Here is a 23095-nt window from a genome sequence, read left to right as displayed (position 1 = left end):
CGTAAGTCAAGGCCTCACCATACCTGGGTTGCAGGTTTGATCCCAGGCTCCAGTCACACCAGCAGAATAATCATTATTTAATCTCTTTCCTCTGGGCCCTCTCTACTTGCCCTACAAACATGGCAATAGCACTATCGACATTATGGGAAACACATGCATAAGCACACATGTGAAATGCATACATAGTGTGTCCAGAAGTCTTAGTGGAGTTTTAAGCTTTAATAATGTGGGAAGTATACATGCTAAGCAATGGCATAAGACATGATTGGGAAGTTTAATTTTTAGATTTTTTTTTTTAATACCTAGAGTTGGGATGTTTAAAAAATCACTTTTAATTTTTGATGCCAGTATTTGCCATCTTCATTCTGAGGAACTGAAATAATAGAAATTTCAAATGATATTTTTTAAGTTTGTGTTATTTATATTTGATGTTACTAATGCTTAAAGATGAGCATAATATCTTGGGCATATGTTTATTTCCTTTCCTTTCTGAACACCCTATGAACTCTCTCTCCACCTGTAGTCAACGCATATAATTGCACATTTCAGTCTACAGTGATTGTTTGAATGTCTATCCTCCTCATGAGACAGTAATCTCCTTGAGGGCAGGGGCCTTCCTTGCTCATCTTGGCCCATTTAGCAGTGTTCTGAGTGTTACCAGAATGAAGAGCTGGATTATATTCCTTCCCCCACATCTCAGCATCAATCTGGCTTTTCCACAGTCAGATTTGACTGATTCCTTAGTCTGCAGTTCATGCCAGTTTCCACCTCCTCCCATTTCACTTCTGAACCCAACCTGATCAACACTGCCTGTGTCTATACTATGGATTGTGTTCCTGCTAAATAGCTTCATTGTTTATCTCGTTATTCTTTTCTATTGTTTATGTTGAGTCAGATTCAACTAGGCTACATTTATTGAGCTGCTAATATGTGCAAATCTATTCCTTGTTATTTCTGCACACCTTACTACAAAGAATTCTTGAAACGGTGTGCAGAAAATATAATTACCCTTACTTATAGGAAGGGAAATTGAGAAACTAAGAAGGAAGCAATTACTCACGATCACATGGAAAACACAAAACTAGGAATCAAACTCCTCTAGATGTCCCTATATTTTTGTTAGCACACAGCCATCCCTAGAATCCTGACACCATAGCATATCAATTAAATTGGTTTTTTTTTTTTTTTTTTTCCTGATGTCCCCAATATGGTTATATAATTATTTGGACCCCCCCTCATAACCTGTAGGAAGATCAAGGTAGACTCAGGTCCCAGAAAAAGAGCGGATCCTAGAAACCTAAGAATTGTACGGCAGAGAGACCCACTTTAACACCTACTCCCACAGCATTTTCTGAAACACACACACACACACACACACACACACACACACACACACACACACCAACATGCAAGAGGCAAAAAGAAATCTATTTTCTCAATATTTTGCAATGAAGCAAATGCTGCAATGAGGTAAATTCTAGAAAAAGCTAGTTGTATGCTAGTTTTAATGTGCTCATGAAGAAAAGTGTTTGACCCAAGAATGAAGGCTGTAATATCTTTCCACCGAGTCAAGGGTCTGCAGTCCACTGGGGAGGGGTGATCATGATCTTTTTATTATCGCTCTAAAACCGAGGGAGGGGCAACCTATGAGATACAATAAACAGCATTGTAGGAATACTTGCTTATGTGTGTGTGTGTGTATAAGCTATTTAAGTGCTGTGCACTGTTTGTTCATTGTTATAATAGATTTTTCATTGTTATAATTTATCACATCCCTTAGAATCAATTCTCCTTCCACTTGTGTTTGGGATCATTTTCTCCTTGGTGATGGGGAAGGAGAAAGAAATATACCACCTAACTGTTTCTTGGTTCAAAACCTCTAAAGAATTCAGTGGGATATAAACATTTATGATCTTTTAGTGAGTTGAGAAATCCCAGGAGTTAGTTAAGTCAGTGACAGGCGGAAGCCTTGAATGCGTAACGTGTGGGATCCATCAAGGAGAACTATGGCTTTTTTTTTTCATCTGGATGGGGAGGGCGGGTTCCCAGATAAACTGTGCTCTGCGTTGGACATACTGCAGCAATGAATTTCAGGCAGGAAAGGAACATAATTATTTACACAGTGAAAATGGCAGGGCATTAAAAGACATCTGCCATTTTGATCTGCCAAAAGCAATTAAAGGAGGGAAAAAGTTCCACAGAAATCTGCTTGGGTATCTTCGAATAGTGAAAGTGGAAAACCAGAGGCATATTCAAATGTTATTTGGTGCTGCTCATAAAAAAAGAAATGTACTTAGTTAAGACAAAAAATAGTAAAAGAGAAAGAAAAGAAAAAGACGCTTGCCAATTGATGATCCAATCGGGGTGACTCTTGGCTGTCTTCTTATTCAGCCAAATCTGCTTTTCATGCAAACTTTTTGTCATGTTTGTGTTTTTTTAAGTTCAAATGAAACTTTGAATGTATCACATATCAGAGCTCATTCCACCTGCAACTGGCCCATCTTAGGTACTATTCTTGCCAAATACATTCATGTGAAGGTCATCTCTCGCTGTACCCAAGCTCTGGATATCCAGCATAACTTTATGGAATTATCGAAAATGCATGGGTGGAGGGGTGGGTGATGTGACATCGACTCCTTTGGAACATTCCAACATCAAAAGATAGGTTGTCCTTTTCAGCCTGAGGCTTATATCATGACATAATCATTTCTTTCATAATAGTACCTAATCCCTGAAATTTCAGAAGCACATGACATGGCATTTTTCCATCCGCTCTTTGACTTTAACTCATGCATTTGGTCAACGCACTTTTGTTAATGTTGGAATGATGCCCCACCGAGCTCATAGTCTAGTGGGAAACAGGCAGGGAAATAATTGCTTAGAATGCAGGGTAGTAAGAAAACTAAGGAGCACAGAGAAGGAAGTCTCTACTAGTAAGATGAGCTGGGAGTGGGGACACCCTGGCCAAGCTTCACCTAGAAGAGACTTCGTTGACAGTGAGACATGGAAGAGGAATAGGCAGAGGAGCATATTTCCACAGAGCAGAGCATGGATGGGTGAGAGTGTGGCGTATTGGGGAGAGTACAGGTGGTCTGAAGTTTCTGGAGCTTAGGGTTCAAGGTAGCAAGAGAAGAGGCAAAGGCCAAGTTTACATGGATGGAGGGAGATCACATAATTCTTTGCTATAAAGTGCCAGTTAAATCCATAGGAGATGGCTGGCCAGTTGTCTGAGTGGTTGAGCGTTGACCTATGAACCAGGAGGTTGTGGTTTGATTCTCATTCAGGGCACATGCCTCGGTTGTGAGCTTGATCTCCAGAGTAGGGGATGTGCAGGAAGCAGTCAGTCAATGATTCTCATCATTGATGTTTCTATCTCTCTCTCCCTCTACCTTCCTCTCTGAAATCAATAAATATATATTAAAGTTGTTTTAAAAATGGATAGAAAATGGAGAGCCAAGGAGGAATTTTAATTGGAGAGGCATCTTCAGGTATGTCTCTTAGTGAGGGCCAGTTTAAGTGGTGGCAAGACTGGAGTCAACCAGGCCTGTTTGGGGGCCACCATGACCCTCAGGCTACTCTATGCACAAGTCCTTCATAGCCATTATCAAAATTAGTTGAACTTTCACAATATAACTAACTTAGCCCCGTGGGCTTTGGGATCTCCCTGGCATCAGGGACTATGTCCTAGTCACTGCTAAAGCTCACTTCTAGGACATTTCCCGGCCACAGTACAAGAGAACAGCTCATTTGTCCATGATTATGGAGGAATGGAAAGAAGAGATTTCAATAGAAGAGGGGAACACCCAGCTTTTGATGGAAGTCACAGTGGCACTAAGTGTGGAAGAGCCATCAAGGGCGGAGAAGGTCAAATGAGACAGGGAAGGTGTTTCAAGTTGTCTAAAAGGTTGTACTTTCAATTTGTTGACTTGAAAGTCCTAAAGCATTCTTCTTATTATAATAGAAACTTATGGCAAGCTCCTAAAATTGCCCCTTACTGCTCAAATCAATAAGCAGTGTTTTAGTAGCCAAGTAACACCATGGTCTGACAGGCCTTCAACGTTAGTTGAAATAGATCTACTTTGTATTGGGCAGCACTCGGCCCCAGGGTCCTGGGAACCTGGGATGCGGTCCAATTGTGCCAGCTTTCTGTGTTCCAGGGCCTCTATCTCTCAGAATAGCAGCTCAGCCCATGAATGAAATGTGCTGTAATAACTGACAGTTTTTAAAGTGAGATTAATTATGTGCTAAATATTCATGTATTAATATTAAGACTGATTCCTTTCTAGAGATAAAATGTTAAGATAGACATTTAATCTCAACCCTTGCTCCTTCCTCGCTACTTTATCAAATGATCATTGTTTAAAACAAGAGGTTTAGAAATTAAAAATATTAGCTTCAATATTAGGATGTTCCCATTTAGTTTATCCAATCCTTAGGTCAAAAGACAAAATCAAACTATCTTATGGTTAGAATCCAAAGTTGTGATAAAAATTGGACATTTATTTCTTAATAAAATAATGGAAAGGAAATTCCCTAAAAACACACACAGACACACATGCCTCACCATACAAATATTAACTATAAATGGTGAAACTCTAGAACTGATATTCCTATTTAAGTAGCAAGTAAAGTGAGAATATCCATTATTATTGCTATTATTGAACACATGTTGTAAAAGTGCACATTTATCCAATTAGCCCAAAAAAATAACCAAATACTAAAAAAGAATGAAGCAAATTCTCATCACATTTTTATATAGGGGTCTCCTTAGGAAACCCAGAAAAAATCAGCGGAGAAGTTGTATCACTTTAGAACAATGAATTAATTAAAATAGCTGTAGTTAGTATTAAAAATAGTCACTTGAAAACTTAAGTTAAAAATCCACTTCACAAGAGTATCTAAATGTAAATTAGCTAGACATACACATAATAAGAGATGTGTAGAACAAAAGTGAAGGAAGCTACCAAACATCCCTGATGGAAATGAAGAAAGAACTGATTCAATGGAAAGTCAGACCATGCTTCCACATGAGAAGAATACTTTTAAATTTTCAGTTCTTAAATTTAAGATAAACTCAATAAAATTCACAAATGTACTTTTTAGGCACCCTAACATTAATTTTAAATTATATCAACAGGAACAAGAAAACCAAAACTTAAGAAAGAGCACTAAAATGAAAATAATATGGAGAACATATACATCAGCTTTTAACATACAAATGTATACAGCCATTAAAGAGAAATATAATAACAGCATTAGAGTATGTGGAGGGAATGGGAAGAATTGAAAGCCCCCACCCCCCAAATCAGAGATGACGATAAAGATGGTATTTCAAAGCCTTTAAGAAATAACACATTATTTCTTAAGTGATGTTTAGGCAATGGGCAACAATTGGGGGTTGTCTATTTCATATGATAAATGCTGGAAACGGGGAGCATAATGGATAAGAAGGAAAAATAGGCAAATGTTGATATCCATTTGAGATAAGGAAAGCCTTGCTAAGGATAATATTAAACCGAGAAAAATGATGTAAAAAGTGCACCATTTATACTTCAGAACACAGCATGCTCAGAATCAGAAGGGCATTGAAACGTGGAGGAAACCTATGAAACGGGTTCCACAGCTCAAATGTCAATAGCATTAAGAGACGAAGAACTTCACAAATCAAGTAAAGACTAAAGAATGCGTGTACAATTCCAAAACTGGGCGAAGGCCATGAATAGCAGTTTTACAAAGAAAAAAAAAAAAATCAAGACTTATTTAAAACTTCTAGCTTTACTAATCATGAAAGAAATTGATATTTTAAAATGGACACATATGTAATACCCTTTGTAATATTTTAAGCAATAATAAATAAATAAATAAATAAATAAATAAAATAAAATGTGATTATATTTCACCTATCAATTTGTCAATGACTTAAAAAAATAGTATCTAGAGTTGGCTTGATGGTCAGGAAATGGGACCTTACCTATGTTACTAAAGGTTATTATAAATATTTCTGGTATTATAAACATTTCTGGTGGGTAGTTTGTCAATAATTACTAGTATCAAAAGCTTTTGATCCAGTCATTCCACTCCAGGAATTTAGCCTAAAAGAATAATTAGATATTTGGCAAATGTATGTGAAAATGTACTTATGCATCCAGCCAGTGTGGCTCAGTGGTTGAGAGTTGACCTATGAACCAGGAGGTCAAGGTTTGATTCCTGGTCAGGGCACATGCCTGGGTTGTGGGCTCAGTCCCCAGTGTGGGGTATGCAGGAGGCAGCCGATCAATGATTCTCTTTCATCATTGATGTTTCTATCTCTCCCTCTCCCTTCCATTCTGAAATTAAATATATATATATAACTTATATATATATAAAACAAAGAAAAAAATGTACTTACGCAACAGTAGTCAACTGTTATCAGACATTCTTAAGGTGGAAATTAGGAAGCTATTTAGAAGAAGATGTTGACATAAGTAAGTGGGGAAAAACTGGATGTGTGTTTTATGACTGCCTTGTTTAAAGATCAAAATATATGCCAAGGGCAAGTCTGGAAGGGTGTACAAAGTATCAGGATTATTTCTGGACACTATTTTACCATCAAGTTATGTTATCATTTAAATTTTTATTTCTGCTTGTTTGGACTTTCTAATTTTCCTTCAAGGAATAGTATTAATTAGGCCATAGAAGAAAATTATAAAACTCTTTGCAAATTTATTTTACCACAATGGCGATGGCTATGATTAAAATTGAAATCGAAGTACAGTTTGTCTTTGGTTCACACTTTCCCTGGAAACCTAGATTGATTCATTGAATTTCAGGTTTTACCTCTCCTGAAGACTGTTATTATTTGACTACAGGATAAACAAAGGTTTTGCAAAAAGAATGAACTAGAAAAGACATGAGCTTCATGTTCGTAATCACTGTGTTCGGCTCACTAAGCGAGAACCCTCCGGCTACTCAAGCGTTTCCGTTATTTCACTCATCGGCAGCATGAACTTGAGCCTCTGAAGCTTCTGCTGCCCATATCCTCGCCTCACCTAGAAAATGGGGATAAAAATATTCAACATGCCCACCTCATAGGGCTGTTTGAGAAATTAAGTGGAACAATGGCCATGGGAAGGTTTTATAAATTCATGAAGCGCTAGACAGACGAGAGGGGCTAGTCTCAGCATTTCTTTTGCTTGGCTTGTTCCTTATCCATTCCACGTTTCTTGTGTTTTTAGAGATGCCATTGAGTCTGACATTTTCAAAGTAAATGCATCTCAAAACCTGGGCGGACCAGCTCTTCGTCTGCCCAAACAGCACCCTTTTCGGTATTAACAGCCCAGGAGGGACTTAAATGTTGAACATTTTTATCCCCATTGTCTGCCTACAGACTTGCTTCCGAAGCTGGGGCTGTAGAATGGAGCGAGATAAAAGGAATGAAAAGATTTGTATGCATGAAGATGGCTTCCTCCCTTATATTTCTAAAGAAAGATAACTACCATATGATTTCACTTATATCTGGAACCTAATGAACAAAATAAACTAACAAATGAAACAGACTCATAGATACAGAGATCAGACTGACAGCTATCAGGGGGATGGCGACAGGGTGAAAAGGTGAAGGGATTAAGCAAAGGAAAAAACAAACTCATAGAACAGAAAACAGTATGGTGACCACCAGGGGAGGGGTTGAGGATGAGGAGAGGTAGAAGAGGGTACAGAGGAGATAAATGGTAAGGAAAGGGACTTGACTTGGGGTGGTGAACACATAATACAATATACATATGATGTATTATATAATTGTATACCTGAAAGGTATATAATTTTATTAATGAATGCTACCCCCATAAATCCAGGTTTTAAAAAGACACCCTGTGCTTATGTCAAGTTCAGGCAAACACAGTCCCAAGTATTTACATGGCATAATGAAAGTGAACACTCGAGGAGAAAGAACTGATGCTTTTACCCAGTGTGATGTAAACCGTTCCCGCCTGGTTGCCGCGTGTTTACTATGGAAAACGGTCTCAGCCGAGAAATCTGGTAGCTCCGTGGGCTAGTGATAGGATGTGGAAGGTGATTCCTCCTTTTGGGTTACTTCAATATGTAATTACTTTTAGGATCTAGTAGAAAGATACTCTATTAAATGATCATTATAGGACTGCATTTGCTTTAAGGTTTCATAATAGCCCTAAACATGGGAGTTTTCATTAGCTGTTGGCCATAGTTAAAAAAGTCGTTTTTCTTAAAAAGTAGCAATTTCCCGCAAAAGTGGTGGCTCCAGTCTAGGATGAGACTCTTATAAGAAAGGGGACACAGATTGTGCAACGGGCTGGCTCATCTATGGGAATATAATCTCCTTGAAAATACAGGTGGCATCCTCCTAGCACGGGGACAACGTGACATACTCATAACTCCCCAAAGAGCAATATGTCTTGGTGTAATGTTTCAGGGAGTTAAGAGCAGCTGGGCATTACTGCGCACATAAAAGTAAGGAAGACAAGGTTGATGATGGAGGGGTGACGTTGGCACAGCCCGGAAGCCTAAAAAACACCTGTTGTTTTGGGGGGAGGGGTCAGGATAAACTGGGGATGTAGGCAATATATCCAGCAATGAAGCTCGGATGAGAGTTGTGGATTATACAAACACACAGATAAATGTCTGACCGCAGGTATTTGAGAAGACAGGTAGTAAAAGGTGGTAGCATTTGAGGCATGTGAGAACACCGGAGTTTCCGGGACAACCATGCAGATCACCTCACTAGTGATAAAACTTTTAGGTTTTTGTTGTTTTTTCCCCATCGTAAAACTGACATAAGCGTAGCCTGAAACAATGTAGCCATGTAGCAACCCAGGGTTGGCAGAAAATGATTTGGGAATTAAGAACATTCCAAGAGTGGAAACACGGATTCTCAGAAGCTCAAAGGTGCTCACATATCGTACTAAGTATTATAAAAACGCGGTGTATGTGTTGAAACGCTATGTTCAACTCAGCTCAGTGCACATTCGTGTCCGCTGCCTGCCAGGGTCTGCCTTCTCTGGAGAGATGCACCTTCACAAAAGGAAACGGTGACACAACATCCGTGCCCCAGGGAGGCAACGTGCTCCTAGCTGAGAATCACTTATCTATCTCAGTGCTTTGCAGAATTCTCCCTTTAAGGGGTTTAAGGCGCTCACACATGCACATGAACCAAAGCCAACAAGTACAAGAAAAACCTCAGATGAAATACAACATTAAAGAGCTCCAAGTAAGGTTTCTATTTTGAAATGATGGAAATCATTTACAAAGGGAATTAGAAGTTGTTTTGTCCGGTTCCTTTAAAATACATGTCTCTCCCTGTAACTTCCTTCACACCCTGGTTGTTCAGAGTGTGTCCACCGAGAAAGCGAGGCATCCGGAGAGGAATCTCTGCCACAACACCTGGGCCTTTCTACCCCAGAGTCTCATTTAATATGCGCCTGACTAAGAAGGGCTGCATTTAAATGCTCAACTCATCCCTGACCGGTGTGGCTCAGCTGATTGGGCATCGTCCATGCACTGAAAGGCCGCTGATTCTATTCTCTGTCAGGGCAAATCAATGCAGGAAGTAATAATAAAGTAGGTCAGGTCATCTCACCCCAAATCCAAGTGGCAGGGGGAAGACTCCTCTGTTCTAATAATCAGCCCGGCAGGGTGCGTGGCCCAGGTTGCAAGTTCTTGTCTCTGGGTGCCTGGGTTTAACATCTAGATCCACCTCCTGTGCAGCGGAATGACTTTAAATGTTTTCCTTTTTCAATTACAGTTTACATTCAGTGTTACTTTGTATTAGGTTCAGACTTACAGCCTAGCAGTTAGACAGCATACAAAGTGTTCCCCGATATTTCCACGATCCACCTGGCAGCCCACGTAGTTATTACAATATTGTTGACCATATTCCCTGTGCTCTACTTGACATCCCCATGGCCATTTGGCAACTGCCTATCTATACTTCTCCATCCCTTCCCTGCTTGTAGCTGATCGGCTGTGAACAAGTTACTAGTTCTTGATAATTCCGTGCCTCATTTTCCTCATCTTCTAAGTGGGAATAATAATAACAGCCCTTAGCTGTGGTGGGCTGAGAGAATGCAATGGGCAGAGTGTGGGAAGGGTCTTGGCATGGTGTTTGCAACATAGCTGCTGGCATTTATGATACCGATAATCGTGGATGATAATAACGATGATGAAGAGATACTACTACTTCTTCGATTAATTTAAGGTCCTATAAGCCTGGCCTCAGTCACCGAGAAAGCAATCAGCCTATAGCCTGGCACACAGCTAGCTCATACCTGATGGAATATCGACACTCAGGACCGCCTTTAATTCCTATGTCCAATGTTGGCGTTTGTCAGCCTGTTTTACCGACCCGCATTGTCATAGGTTTATAGGAACAGCTGCAGACCAAAACAGTCCGGCTGGGAGTCAAGAAACTTAGATTTTTATCCTGGTTCTGGCACCAACGATGTCAAGGGGCTGCATCCATTTGGGTCTATACAACAAAAACAACTTGAAGACTTTGCACTGGGAAGCAGGACGCATTTGCTTTTCCCATGTTTCCCGTGGCCACAAGGTGCCTTGTCCATGCCCTTCCGGCAGTCATCCCACAGCCACCCTCAGGGACCCAGCTCTGTACCCATCACACTGCATCCCAACTGCATGTGAAAGAAAAGGCCAGCTGAAAACTTCCATTGCCTGGTAAACTTGACCTAATGTGTTTTAATCTCTACCTGATATCAATAGTCATAAAGCCACACTTCCCCTCTCGGGTTCATCAACCTCTGAAAAAAAATATGAATGAAGTTATTTGCTATTGACTCTATAAGCTTCCCCACTTGGTTTTGCCACCACTTCATGACCATCGAAGCCAACAACAACAGCAAAAGTAAAATTCCATCAGACTCACTCATTCATAGGCGCCAAATGAGCCCATGCCTCATAATAAAGACGGCATTACGATCTCTCGTTTGGTCTTCACCAGAAAGGCATTAATTATTGAGGTTAGGGAAAATACTTGCGCTCTGCAATATAAAAGCCATCCATTTCCCATTTCTACGTCTCTGAAGGCACAGGAACCTTGGTACGAACCTCTGTTGTCTATGACTGTGAAGTTTGGGTTGTGAATGATTTCAGGAGGCAGACTGAAGATAAATCTTGGTCCATTGGCTGTGTCATCCTTGTCATCTGCACTAATTGTAACAATTGGCTGAAAGAGAAAGGTGGACCATAACTAAATCATGCTGACGTTGTCACATCATTTATTTAAAAATTCCCGGCTGGCTAACAAGCCTGGTTTTAATCAGAGAACACAGTTCCAGAGCTAAACTGAGGCTCTGAAGCTTTCTTGGGTAGTGGAAGTATCTCCAGGTGATGCTCTCAAAAAGCAAACTCGGCCCGGCCAGTGTGGCTCAGTAGTTGAGCGTTGACCTATGAACCAGGAGGTCACGGTTCGTTTTCTGGTCAGGGCATATGCCCGGATTGTGGGCTTGATTCCCAGTGGGGAGCATGCAGGAGGCAGCCTATGAATGATTCTCCCTCATCATTGATGTTTCTATCTCTCTCTCTCCCTCTCCCTTCTTTTCTGAAATCAATAAAAAGATATTTAAAAAAACAAACAAACTTGTTTCCCAATGCCTTGCTCATAGCCAGGGGAGAGGAAAAGCCAAGTTACCTGGTTAGAAAGTGGCTTGTTCTGATCACTCTCACAGATGAAGCCTTCGTAAGGGGCAGCGAACTTGGGAGCGTTATCGTTGACATCCAGGACCCTGATGGACACGGGGACTTTGGCTTCCTGATGCCGGTTGTCTGGAAAGAGAACATTCACTCAGTGCCAAGTAGGAAAGCACGTTGGTCCAAGGTTACTCTTAGGAAGGAGTAAGCGCCAGCCACTCCTCCAGGCAGTGCAGGGACAGGCATTGTTGGCATAAAAGTCATCTGAAACCGGAAGTATGCTAGGACCAGGGTGAGGGGGATGCTCTGGAATAAATGTGAATATTAGACCAGGAAGAACCACTTTTCTATTCCTTCTGATTCTGATGCTGAGGTTTTATTCTGCATGCTTAGAATAGAGCCTGCCACCCCTGAGTGTAGTCCATATCAGTGGTTCTCAAACTGGGGTTCCCCAGCGCAGCAGCAGAACCACCTGGGAATTCCTTGGGAATGAAAACGCTCAGGCCCCAGCCCAGACCTACTGAACCAGAGGCGCTGAGGGAAATCTTTGTTATAACAATCCCTCCATCATATTCCAACACACGATCAAGTTTGAGAACCACTGGTCTACAGGTAAACAAGAAGCCACAAATCTCGGCTCTAAGGATTCTGCTGCTCTGGGTTTAAACAAAACTGAGTGACAGGATATAGCGGGGAATCCTTCCATGAAGGTCACGAGTGTCAAGCTGCTGAGGGTGGTCAGCTCACTGGCCAAGTCTGCACCCAGAGAAAACAAACACGTCTCTATGTCTTTACTTGTATGACTTCCGAGACAGAGAACCAAAAATAAATTCTAAAGATGGAAAACATGTTTATTCTATCTCAGCTGCCTGGCCCTTTCCAGAATATGCGGAATCTGAGGGAGTAATAATTGATAAAGCAGAATCAAAGCCCTTAGGAAAACACTTACGGATTTCTGCCGCAAAAACAGAGATGTTGAGCCAGGCCGTTTCCTCTCTGTCCAGAGGTTTTGTAGTTTTAATAAAACCATCCTCTGGATTAATAGTGAAAAACCTGTCCAGGTCAGTATGCCGATCAATTGAATACCTAAGCAGAATGCAAATGAGGCAATTAGAGGAGACATTCCAAGCAGCTTCCTATTTGAGTATTTTCCTCCATGCTGTATTTAAAGCAACTTTCCCAAGGAGCTGCTTGAGCTAGGTGTTTTCTTTTTAATCAAATTTACTTTTCAAACTTTGTACATGAATCTTTTATAGAAATCACTTTGCCACATTAGCATTCTTTATCCAGTGCAATGAATGAAAGAGCTGTTTAGCATATTTGATTGAGAAGCATAATGCCATGTTGCATATTTCTCCGGATTTACTACAATCACCCACCATCTGAATATTTATGGAAGTGCATTTTGGGAAGTCGGTCTGCCTTGCTCCCAAACTAGTCAGAAAGTCATAAATGTATCAAACCTTTGCCAGATTTTTGCATGAGATATTAAATAGTTTCACGTTTATCTGAATTTATCAGCAAGGGTCATTTATGGTCCAAAACAATCATTTTTCTCCTTAAAGAACAATGTGAACTGCATTTTGAGCAGACTTATTTGCTTAGTCTTAGGGGTCCTCGGGTAGCTTGGTTCTGAATTCCAGGGTGAAATATGCAAAGCAGGCTTGGCCATTCATGTGGAACGTTCACACTGCCCACACTTTAATGACCCCAGACTGTGCCGAACAGCATAGCTACAAGGTTTCAGCTACTTCTCTCCACTAGAAAATTTACTTTGTTTCAAACAAAAGGCAAAATAATTTTCAAAATATTACTGGAGTATATTTATGGCAGGGTGAGGTGGGAGATGGGCCAAGAGGAAGGGCCGTTATTGAGGTAACAGGGAAAGTGACTTAACAGTACTCAGAGCATACCAAGCTGTAAGTATTGGAGCCCTGGCTTTCAAGAGTCTGCTGAACTCTAACGGCCCTTCCTGCACTCCCCACACTGACTCCAAGTGGAAAAGATGGTCATGTCAACTCGGGTAGCATGCTGGGCTTCCTAACTTGGTAGTTTTCTGTTCTTGGAGGGCTTAGCTGTGTTTCCCTGAAGTTTACAGAATATCTGCCTGGAGGCATTCATCAAGGGCCATACAACTGAATATTAGAGGTAGCAAAGCCCATGGAGGTCAGAGGGTTTATTATCTTCAATTTACAAATGACGGGATTGGCCAATGGTTTATTTTCTAGTTTCTGGGGCAGCCACTGTTAGAACCTGGATCTTCCGATCCCAGATCCTGTTCTTTGCACCCACAGGAGCTCATCGCTGGTATCACGTGACTGCACAGCTCCCTGTGGGAATGGAATGAACAGTGCCCTTCCCCAGCGAAGAAACGGCAGACATCACACATCTCGTAGATGTCAATAGAGGATTAGCAACTGAGCCCTCAGCAGAGAGCCCTACTGAAAAGGAGGCAAACATAATAGAAGACGTTTTGTCTCACCACCAGGAAATTTACTGTCTAGTTAACATGATAAGACACACTCGTAGGAAGAAACGGAAGGATTCCAAGCATTCTTCCATACAAGTGAATTGGATTTGTAAAATCCTAGGTGGAAGTTCATGCTCCAGGACCTATCAGCTGAGTGATATGGAAAAGACACTTGAGTTCTTTGAATCTCAGCTTATTATCTTTTAAACTGGAATATGAACAGTACCTAACTTTGGGTTGGCTTTGAGAACTACATGACGTAATAGATAGATGTTTAAAATATCCGACTTAGCGCCTGGGCAGGGTTCTGAGACTAGTGAAGACACCAGGTGTGGGGCTGTTGGAGGCGGGAGAGATTCCTGCCAAGGAAGCTAAGAGGAGTGAATATTTAAGGAAGACAGTTGTAAACAAAGGTGTGTCTAATGCTACAGAGTCTGAGAAAAAGAAGATATGCAAAATGGTCACGTGGCTGAGAGTTGGGGTGACACAATAAGGCCTTACCTATATGTCTAAGACACAAATTCATTTAGAGGTGAAGATAAGCTATTAGCAAAGTAGGTGGTGAGGATAGGAGACCCAGTGAATAAAAGGAGACCCAAGTGGGTGAAGGAGGTTGGTTCAAGGGGGTTGGTGCACTGAGCATCTTTGGATAAGTATAGACATGGAAATTGCCTGATTGCATGAAACAGCAACCACGGAAAACATGACCCCAATACCCAATTGCTGAAGTGGGTCCTGGAGAGAATGAGGTGCAGAGGGGATCAGCAGTTGCTCCACGTGGTTTTACATCATCACTCTTCTAAAAAGTCGCTAATGCACCTCGGTATTCCTGACCAAAGCGAAGCTATTTATAATTCACACCATGAAGAGTGTTGAGTAGTTGAAAGGTGTTACAATGACCCTCGGTCATAATGTAATGCATCTTCCTGCACAGGGAGAACTCAGTACGCAAACCTTGTCGGGAAATCTTGTCATTAGTGGTGGCTGGGCTAGAGTAAAAAGCTCAAAGTGGACTCAGGGTAGATGTGGACTACCATACAGGCTTTGAAGAATTCACATCATCCTTCTGAGTGTCAGTATTTCCATCTATGGGATCCTAAAGAGCAGTGAATGCCTCAAAAGGTGCCTATTAACTTTAACTTAGTGCAACAGGTTGGGACCAAGAAGATGCTCAATACAGGAAAATTCTCTTCCTTTCTCACAAGGAACAAGGTTCAAGGATTGAAAGGCGGTGGAGCCCTGGCTGGGGGCTCAGTTGGTTGGAGCATTGTCCCATGCACCAAAAGGTTGTGGGTTTGATCTCTGGTAGGAAGGCAACCGATGTTGATCTCTCACGTCAGTGTTTCTCTCTTTCCCTCTCTCTTCCTCTCTCTCTGAAATCAGTAAGAACATATCCTCAGCTGAGGATTGAAAAAAACAAGGCAATGGCAGTATTTACATTTGGAACACCCTTCCGCTCTCTCAGCATTTTCTTTGGTGTAAATAGAAAGATGTCACTGTCCATGACAATATTTTGTCATGCTCGGATCCGTTTGCCTTTTCTTTCTAGCCTTGCTGAGGTAGGATTGACAAATAAATACGTGCATATATTTAATGTGTACAACATGGTGTTTTGATAAAAGTATACCTTATGTAATGATTACCAAGATCAGACTAATTAATATATCCATCACCTCACAGAGTTACCATCTTGTGTGTGTGTGTGTGTATATTTGTGGTAAGAACACTTAAGATCTACTCTCTTAGTAAATTTCAAGTATAAAATATATTATCTAGAGCTCTAGAACTTCTTCATCTTACAACTAGAAGTTGTACCCCATTACTAAGATCTGCACCACCCCCCCTCCTTATGTGTAACCTCCCAACCCCTGGCCAACACTGTCCTGTTTGATTTTTTTTTTTTTTTTTTAGATTCTACATATCATGCTATATTTGTCTTTCTGTGTCTGGCTTATTTCACTTGGCATACTTTTCTCCAAACTTATCCACATTATCACAAATGGCAGGACTTCCTTTTTTAAGGCTTAATATTCCATCGTATATAGGTACCACATTTTGCTTATCCATTCATTGATTGATGAGCACTTAGGTGGTTTCCATGTCTTGCCTATTGTGAACACTGCAATGACCACGGGGGTGCAGCTATCTCTTCAAGACACAGTCATTATGAAAACAGTACAGAAGTCCCTCAGCATGCAAAGGGCAGCTGATACTGTCCTGCAGGTGGACCTTATCAACCCTGAACTCGACAGACACGTCCTGGCCCTTTGTAAGGGTGCCGTGTACAACATGCATACTGAGGTGTCGCTGTGATGCACCGTGGCGAGTGCTGTGAGGTGGCAGGTCACATCTAAGTGCGAGGGGAGGGGGGGGAGGGAGTGGGGGGCGGGGAGAGGGCAGGGAGGGAGGAAATCAGCACCCTGTAAGCAAGTTGCAAAGAAAGGGGAAGAAAGAACCAGGAGGAAGAACATGGAAAGTCCGGAACTAGGAGAGAACAGAAAGTAGGCAGGTCTCACACAGCCAAGAGCCAGGTGGGAAGAAAGAGTGAGACAGACAGGGGAGAGCAGAGATGAGCAGGCCCAGCAAGAGCCTTGGGCCAAGTAAGAGAGTTGAGATTATTTTGGGGGGGACAACGGGGCATTGGGGACAATGTGATCATCGATCATGTTGTTGTTGGACTGGGTATGAGGTGATGTTGGCTATGTTGTAAACTGATGGCTCTGGCTCTGGGATTGATAAGAGAAAGGTCGGGGGAGCCAGAAGGCGGGGACACCATGAGGAGGGTGGAGGGAGGAATTCAGGCAAGCAGGGAATCCAGGACGGCTGTGGAGAGGGTAACGTTTGCTAGAATCCAGGTCAGGACAGTTTTCAGGCAACTATGAGTTTCTGTCCTATAAGCATCTTCAATCTGTGACTCAGTCTCCTTCTCAACCGCTTCCTCATCAGCCTCATCCCTCATTAACGCATGTCACTGATGGGGGAGGCGGGATCCTAAACCACAATTCTCTATCTTGCTTTTCCAAGTCACAAAAAAACAATGTGCACAACACACAAGCACCCTAAACCTGTCCAGCACTCTGTTACCTCTCAGCAGCAGCTAGACAGTCAGAGCACGCTCGCCTGGCCTCCTGTTCACTGGCCATGCCTCCTGGGCACGTCACTCTGCCTCACAGAGCCCCGTTCCCCTTCCATGTAAGGATAACAATTCCTATAATAGGGAGGGGAGGGGGTAAATTACATCACATGTCTGCATATCCAGTGGACTGACCGGAGCATAGGAAGGTGTTCAATAAGTTATAATTACTCTACTTATTTTATAATTAGTATTTATATTTCCCCTCAGTTCCCCTAGGCACACAGGCCCAGCTGAGGCTTCCGTCGCTGGAAATCTGCTCCGGAGAGAAATTATGTAGCTTACACAAACCCATGCACAAAGCACGCAGCAGGGGCAAAGTAGACGTCCATCTTCTCACTCTTAATCTCGGTTACATGGCATTGGACCTGATTGTTTTGGACCCTTTTGTAACTGAAGGTGTGGTTTCGGGTCTCTGCAGGACTTTGCTAAAGCCTCTTGCCTCTAAAATTCCCCATCCAGGCTTTTATGCTACATCTGTCCATACCTTATCGGGCTGTTGGCAGCATCAGGGTCTTTGGCATGGACTCTCCCAACCACGGTGCCAGCGGCTGCGTTTTCTTGGACTTCATGGATGTAACTTGGGGCCAAGAACATGGGGGGCTCGTCAGCATCTTCCACTGCGATCTTGATTGTCACCGTGTCCTTGAAAGGCCCGTTGCTGATGAATTTGGGGTCGATGTGCACGTTGGCTGCCTCCACCTTCAGGCTGTATGCTCTCTTGGTTTCGAAATCTACGGGCTGATGAGAAGGAAGAGAAGATTGGCAACTGATTCCTTGAAAGAATAATGAAAGCGAGAGGCCTGCTTGTGTTACAGGGCAGAGTGTGCAGTTCCTCAAAGTGAGAAAATCAGTGTCTATTCAATATCCAATTACCTGAGCCATTTGGTCAGAAAATCAGACAAATCAATGGCTGAACCCTGGAATACGCTTAATGGGCAATTCTAGGAGCACAACAGACACAGAAGGGGCCCGTGACCTCAAATGTACCTCATTCTATACAGCAACACGAAGGCTGCTCAAAGCCCCTAAAAGGCACCCATGATGAGAAGGAATGACAACACTACAGAAATAAATGGTATATAGACTGTTCTGTAAAGTACTGAAAATCTTGGCAATAAAAATACCCACTGGCCCAGCTGGTTGAGCATCAACCGATGAACCAGGAAGTCTTGGTTCAATTCCCAGTCAGGGCACATGCCTGGGTTTTGGGTCTGATCCCCGGTAGAGGGCGTGCAGGAGGCAGCAGATCAATGATTCTTTCTCATCATTGATGTTTCTATCTCTCCCTCTTCCTTTCTCTCTGTAATCAATAAAAATACATTTTAAAAAAAGGAATACCCCAGGGTGATGTTGATTTTTAACATATCAGTCATGCTTCTTAACCTTTCTTTTCAGAGACTGTGCTGTGACTCGCTAGTCAGACGGGAATGACAGTTTGTTTTGATTGTGCTCAATTGTAGGAAACCTTCTATTTTTAGCAAGCCATAGGCAAATAAGTATAATGCTTCCTTGGTATAGAAATGTATATATGTAAGAATATCCATTTGAAGAAAAACAACTATAAAGAACATAGATGTTACAAAGATATGAAAAATAATTGGGAAGTAGCATTGGCATGGCTGCAGTTACTGGGAAATGGATGGAAAACACCCTCATTCCGAACGAGAGGCGGTCCAGTGAATCGATGGGCAGAGGGTGTAAAGTAAAACTGCAGCGGAGAACGGAGCCCTCCTGCCTAGGAAACAGGGCTTTCTAACGAGCATTGTGGATGAGCTACCAAATGTGTGCAAAGACTTGGGTCGTTTAAGGCAAACAGCTGCCTGCCACGCGGTTTCCTCCTTTGAATGGGCAGGCAACCATAGGGTTGTCACTCTACAACCGCCAAAGGAAGATGATCCACGTCCAGGAAGGTTAAACACAATCCACACCCTATACACTTTCCATCATCTTCCCACCCTCCTGCTCCCCACTCGGGGACACTCCCTCTTCCTGGAGCAAGGCCTGCCCCAGCTGCTCAGCCCTTCTGGAGCTTTATCCTTCGCTGGGTGACTAAGCCGCAGAACAGGATGACATTTCTAGGCTGAGGGTATGATATTGCTGATGGTTCTCCAAAAATCTCTGAATTATTAGATTTTTAAAAAATATTGGAAGATGATAGTTCTGAGACCTGGTAGGTAGAACATTTCTCATCTCAGGTAGCTGGGTGCTCCTAGGGCCAAACCTTTTGATTTAGGTCTAGGCACCTACCCAGAGCATGTTCCCAATGGCAAGCCCTGTGGGCATGAAGGCTGGTGCCATTATGCTGCAGTTGGATCAATGCTTTTTGGACCCCAAGCAAAATGGCCCAAATCTCTGCACACATTGGTCTGGAATGCCCTTTCCTACATTGGTGAGGTCTGACTAAATTTTCTGGTGGTCTGCCCACACCTCATGGCTTGGAAAGTCCTCCTAAGCCCCCAGACAGATCAAGGTGGTCCATTAGTTGCCCTTGCAGCCCCTCACCTCCCATCCCTGGAAGGTGGGGAGCAGCCCAAGGGCTCCAGTGGGTTTTGTGGATCTTTGCTCATCTTTGCGTCCCCAATGCCCAGGAATGACTGTGCCAAGTGATTGTATGACCCATCATTGTGACTAAGTGGGGAGCTGGGCAGATGAGTACCATTTTAATATTTACCTACAATATGTCCCCTGCCTCCTTCCAAAAGAGATTTAAGGCCGCTTCCTGCCCAACCGGTTTGGCTCAATGGATAGAGCGTCAGCCTGCGGACTCAAGGGTCCCGGGTTCGATTCTGGTCAGGGGCATGTACCTTGGTTGCGGGCACGTCCCCAGTGGGGAGTGTGCAGGAGGCAGCTAATCAATGTTTCTCTCTCATCGATATTTCTAGCTCTCTATCCCTTCTCCCTTCCTCTCTGTAAAAAATCAATAAAATATAAAAAAAAAAGGTCGCTTCCCATGTGCACATTTATATCCATGTTATGAGCAGTTGAAATAAAGCTAAATGAGGCAACACTCTATTTGAGCCATAAAAATCTTACTACCCCCTCGTTTACTATCCCACCTCTGAAAACTCTCTCTGGGGGATGAATTCAGGAGAATATAACAATATTCAAAAAGGTGTTATGTGTGTTAGATAGAGTATAGGGTTATGTCTAATCAGGAGGAAGGTACCCACAAAACATCAAATCCCACTGGAGAGTTTATCAAGGAAAAAAACAGCCCATCCATAGGATGGAATGTCAGGTAGTCATTAGAAATGATTATGCATGGTATATAACAACATGTAAAATGTTTACTATGTGACATTAAGTTAACAAATCTGATGACCCTATGATTGCAGATGTGTGAAATGTTATATGCATGTGGGCAAGGAATACTTAGACATCAAAATGGCTTTATTAAAGTGGGGAATATTTAAAATGTTTTCTAATGCTGCTCTCACACTGTTTTTACACTGAGTTTATTTGATGGAAAGTAAATAACTTAGAAACAGTGCCAGAATATCTCTTTGATAAATAGGAGCCTCACTGGGTCAAGGGTGTTGCATGAACAGATTGGATTTTGCCCCGGAAGTGGACTGAGCCAGTGATAAGTTTCACCTTCATTTTGCATTGGTTCTTCCTTAGTCTACCACACAGAGGCTGTGTGAATAGCCTGAGGGCAGTTCTCTCCTCTGCACCACTGTAACCCCGAGGCTGTTGCTTCCTAAGCTCTTCAACAAATGGATGGCTCTGCCTCCTGAACATCTCTTGAATTCTTCATCTTCCCTTCCTCTGCCTCTCCAGTTCTTTATAATTTCTCCCTTGAGTTCCAGCAACCGTTTTTGCAATGGTCCCACTGTATCCATCTCTAAACCCTGGAGACTGAACTTATTCAACTTTCCTAAACCTGTCCTGTTTCCATCCATACCGGATTCCAAGGAGTTCTTCAGGAGCTCTTTTTCTGCCCTTCCTCTCCTTATCTATCTGGTAAATTCCTACTCACCCATGGAGACTCTGCTCAAGATTGGCCCCTGTAAGAAGTCATTATGTCCTTATTCATAGATCTGATTACACAGCTGGTTCTCAACTGGGGAGTGATTTTGGGCTAACTTCCCTCAGGGTTCGTCAGGCACTGTCTACAACTATTTATTATTATCCTGACTGGTGGGGTGGGGTGTGCTTACTGGCATCCAGTGAGGAGAGGCAGGGATGCTGCTAAACATCGTACAATGCACAGAACAGCCCCTGCATGAAAAATGATCTGTCCGGAAATACTGTTAGTGCTGAGGCTGAGAAAATTCGCTCTGTTGTAATTGTCATTTTACTTCTCTGTCCTGTTAAATTGTGACCTCTCTGTGGCCAGGACTCTCACTCTTCAACCTCAGATGTCTAGCCTTCCTCAAAGGGCCTGCCTGACAAATAATAACTCAATAATTCTTGGTAAAAAATGGATAAATAAATCAAGAAATGTGCAAAAAAACTATATTAAAGAATATTATTAAAAGATAAACATATCCCCATTATCTCTCCATACCCTTTTATATTATTAAATCATATATAATGACTTCCACAAGGACCCATCCTTTTACTGTGTTAAATTCACCTCTCGATTTTTTTTCTAGTGGACATTTGGAACTTTGTGCTATAAGTTTAAGGAATGAAACGACATCTTACTCTGTTTTAAACCTACACAGCAGTGCTTTATAGACTATTATCCTTTTGCTTGGAGTAAACACACTGCATTGGGGGGAAATGTGCAAATTAATCTTATGCGGAGAGCTCATTTGCCATGTGCGAGTTCCACGGGGTGATTTTAATGCTTCTGGATTTTGGAGACGCAGTGTGTGTTTATGCCCTAAATACATTGAAAACAGGTGACAACCTTAGCATAACCAACTACCCAATTACTTTGAACAGCAAAGGATGCGAGGCAGAAATCGCTGATGTCAATGCTCATATGTCAGTGTCAAGCAAGAGGGATAGTAATATTAATTAGCGCGCTAAGTCGACAGCTCTACGCTACACGCAATTCACACAGAGATTCTCCCGGAGGAGAAGCCCAAGGGAGTGATTACCCCAGGCCCTGCGGACACACCCGTCACTGTCACTAATGTCCACATTTCCAAGTATCCAAAGCTCACCCCGATTCCATATGCACTTACAACAGAGTCCCCCCCTATCTTCTCTTTGTTCTGTGACCCATCATATTTCTCCCAAACCCAACAGTGCCTTCAAATGCTATGACAAGTCAGCCCCGTGGAGGACATCTCTCCTGCCCGCCCCCTTACTGAAAAATTGCCCCCCCCAGGAATTTCCTCCACTCCACCCTCGATTTCTCCCCAGCTGCCGGCCTCTTTATTGATTCTTCAAATTGTATTTTTAGCAGTGTTACAGTCCAATCTCTTCCATCACACTGAGAAGCTTAATATTCATGCTAGAAAACCAGGTTGAAAATGAATGCTTGATTAAAACCAAGGTAACCCCATCATCCAATTCAGACTGAATGTTCCCCACACTTTGATGATGGAGAGGGGTTGATTTCTCAAGTGGTAAATCAGGGGGAAGACCATTTTAGAATAGACTGTAACAGTTTCTTCACTTTTATAAGCCCTCGTGGCCCAGCTGTTGCTAAAATGTCTTGAGAGTGAAGTTGTTCAAGAATACTCTAGGTTTGAATCCCGTACCTGTGAATTCCTAGCTGTGTGACTAGGACAGCGTCAAGTTGTGTAGTCTGTCTGAGCCCCAGTCTCCTCATAATTAAATGGAGGTCTCTTTGTCCATAGGAATCATATGATCTATCTTTTTAATGAGTTTTGTGAAAGGTAAACAAGAGAGTGTTTGGAAGAGGCTTGGGCTTT

General features: G+C 42.3%; 1 protein-coding gene across 1 annotated transcript in view; it reads right to left on the bottom strand.

Moving 5' to 3' along the window:
• CDH11 (cadherin 11) overlaps nucleotides 1-23095 on the bottom strand; it is a 128168-nt gene that overhangs the window by 8862 nt on the left and 96211 nt on the right. The window contains exons 8-11 of the mRNA XM_036346010.1: nucleotides 17746-17999; nucleotides 12605-12741; nucleotides 11657-11790; nucleotides 11074-11191 (exon numbers count right to left, since the gene is read on the bottom strand). Of these exons, the coding sequence (XP_036201903.1) occupies nucleotides 11074-11191; nucleotides 11657-11790; nucleotides 12605-12741; nucleotides 17746-17999 (643 nt within the window). The remainder of the gene's footprint in view (nucleotides 1-11073; nucleotides 11192-11656; nucleotides 11791-12604; nucleotides 12742-17745; nucleotides 18000-23095) is intronic.

The sequence above is a fragment of the Myotis myotis genome, unplaced genomic scaffold (assembly GCF_014108235.1).
Source record: "Myotis myotis isolate mMyoMyo1 unplaced genomic scaffold, mMyoMyo1.p scaffold_m19_p_19, whole genome shotgun sequence".
In the NCBI taxonomy this organism is placed as follows: domain Eukaryota; kingdom Metazoa; phylum Chordata; class Mammalia; order Chiroptera; family Vespertilionidae; genus Myotis; species Myotis myotis.
Note: the sequence above shows the minus strand (reverse complement) of the source record. Positions and strands in the feature narration are given on the sequence as shown.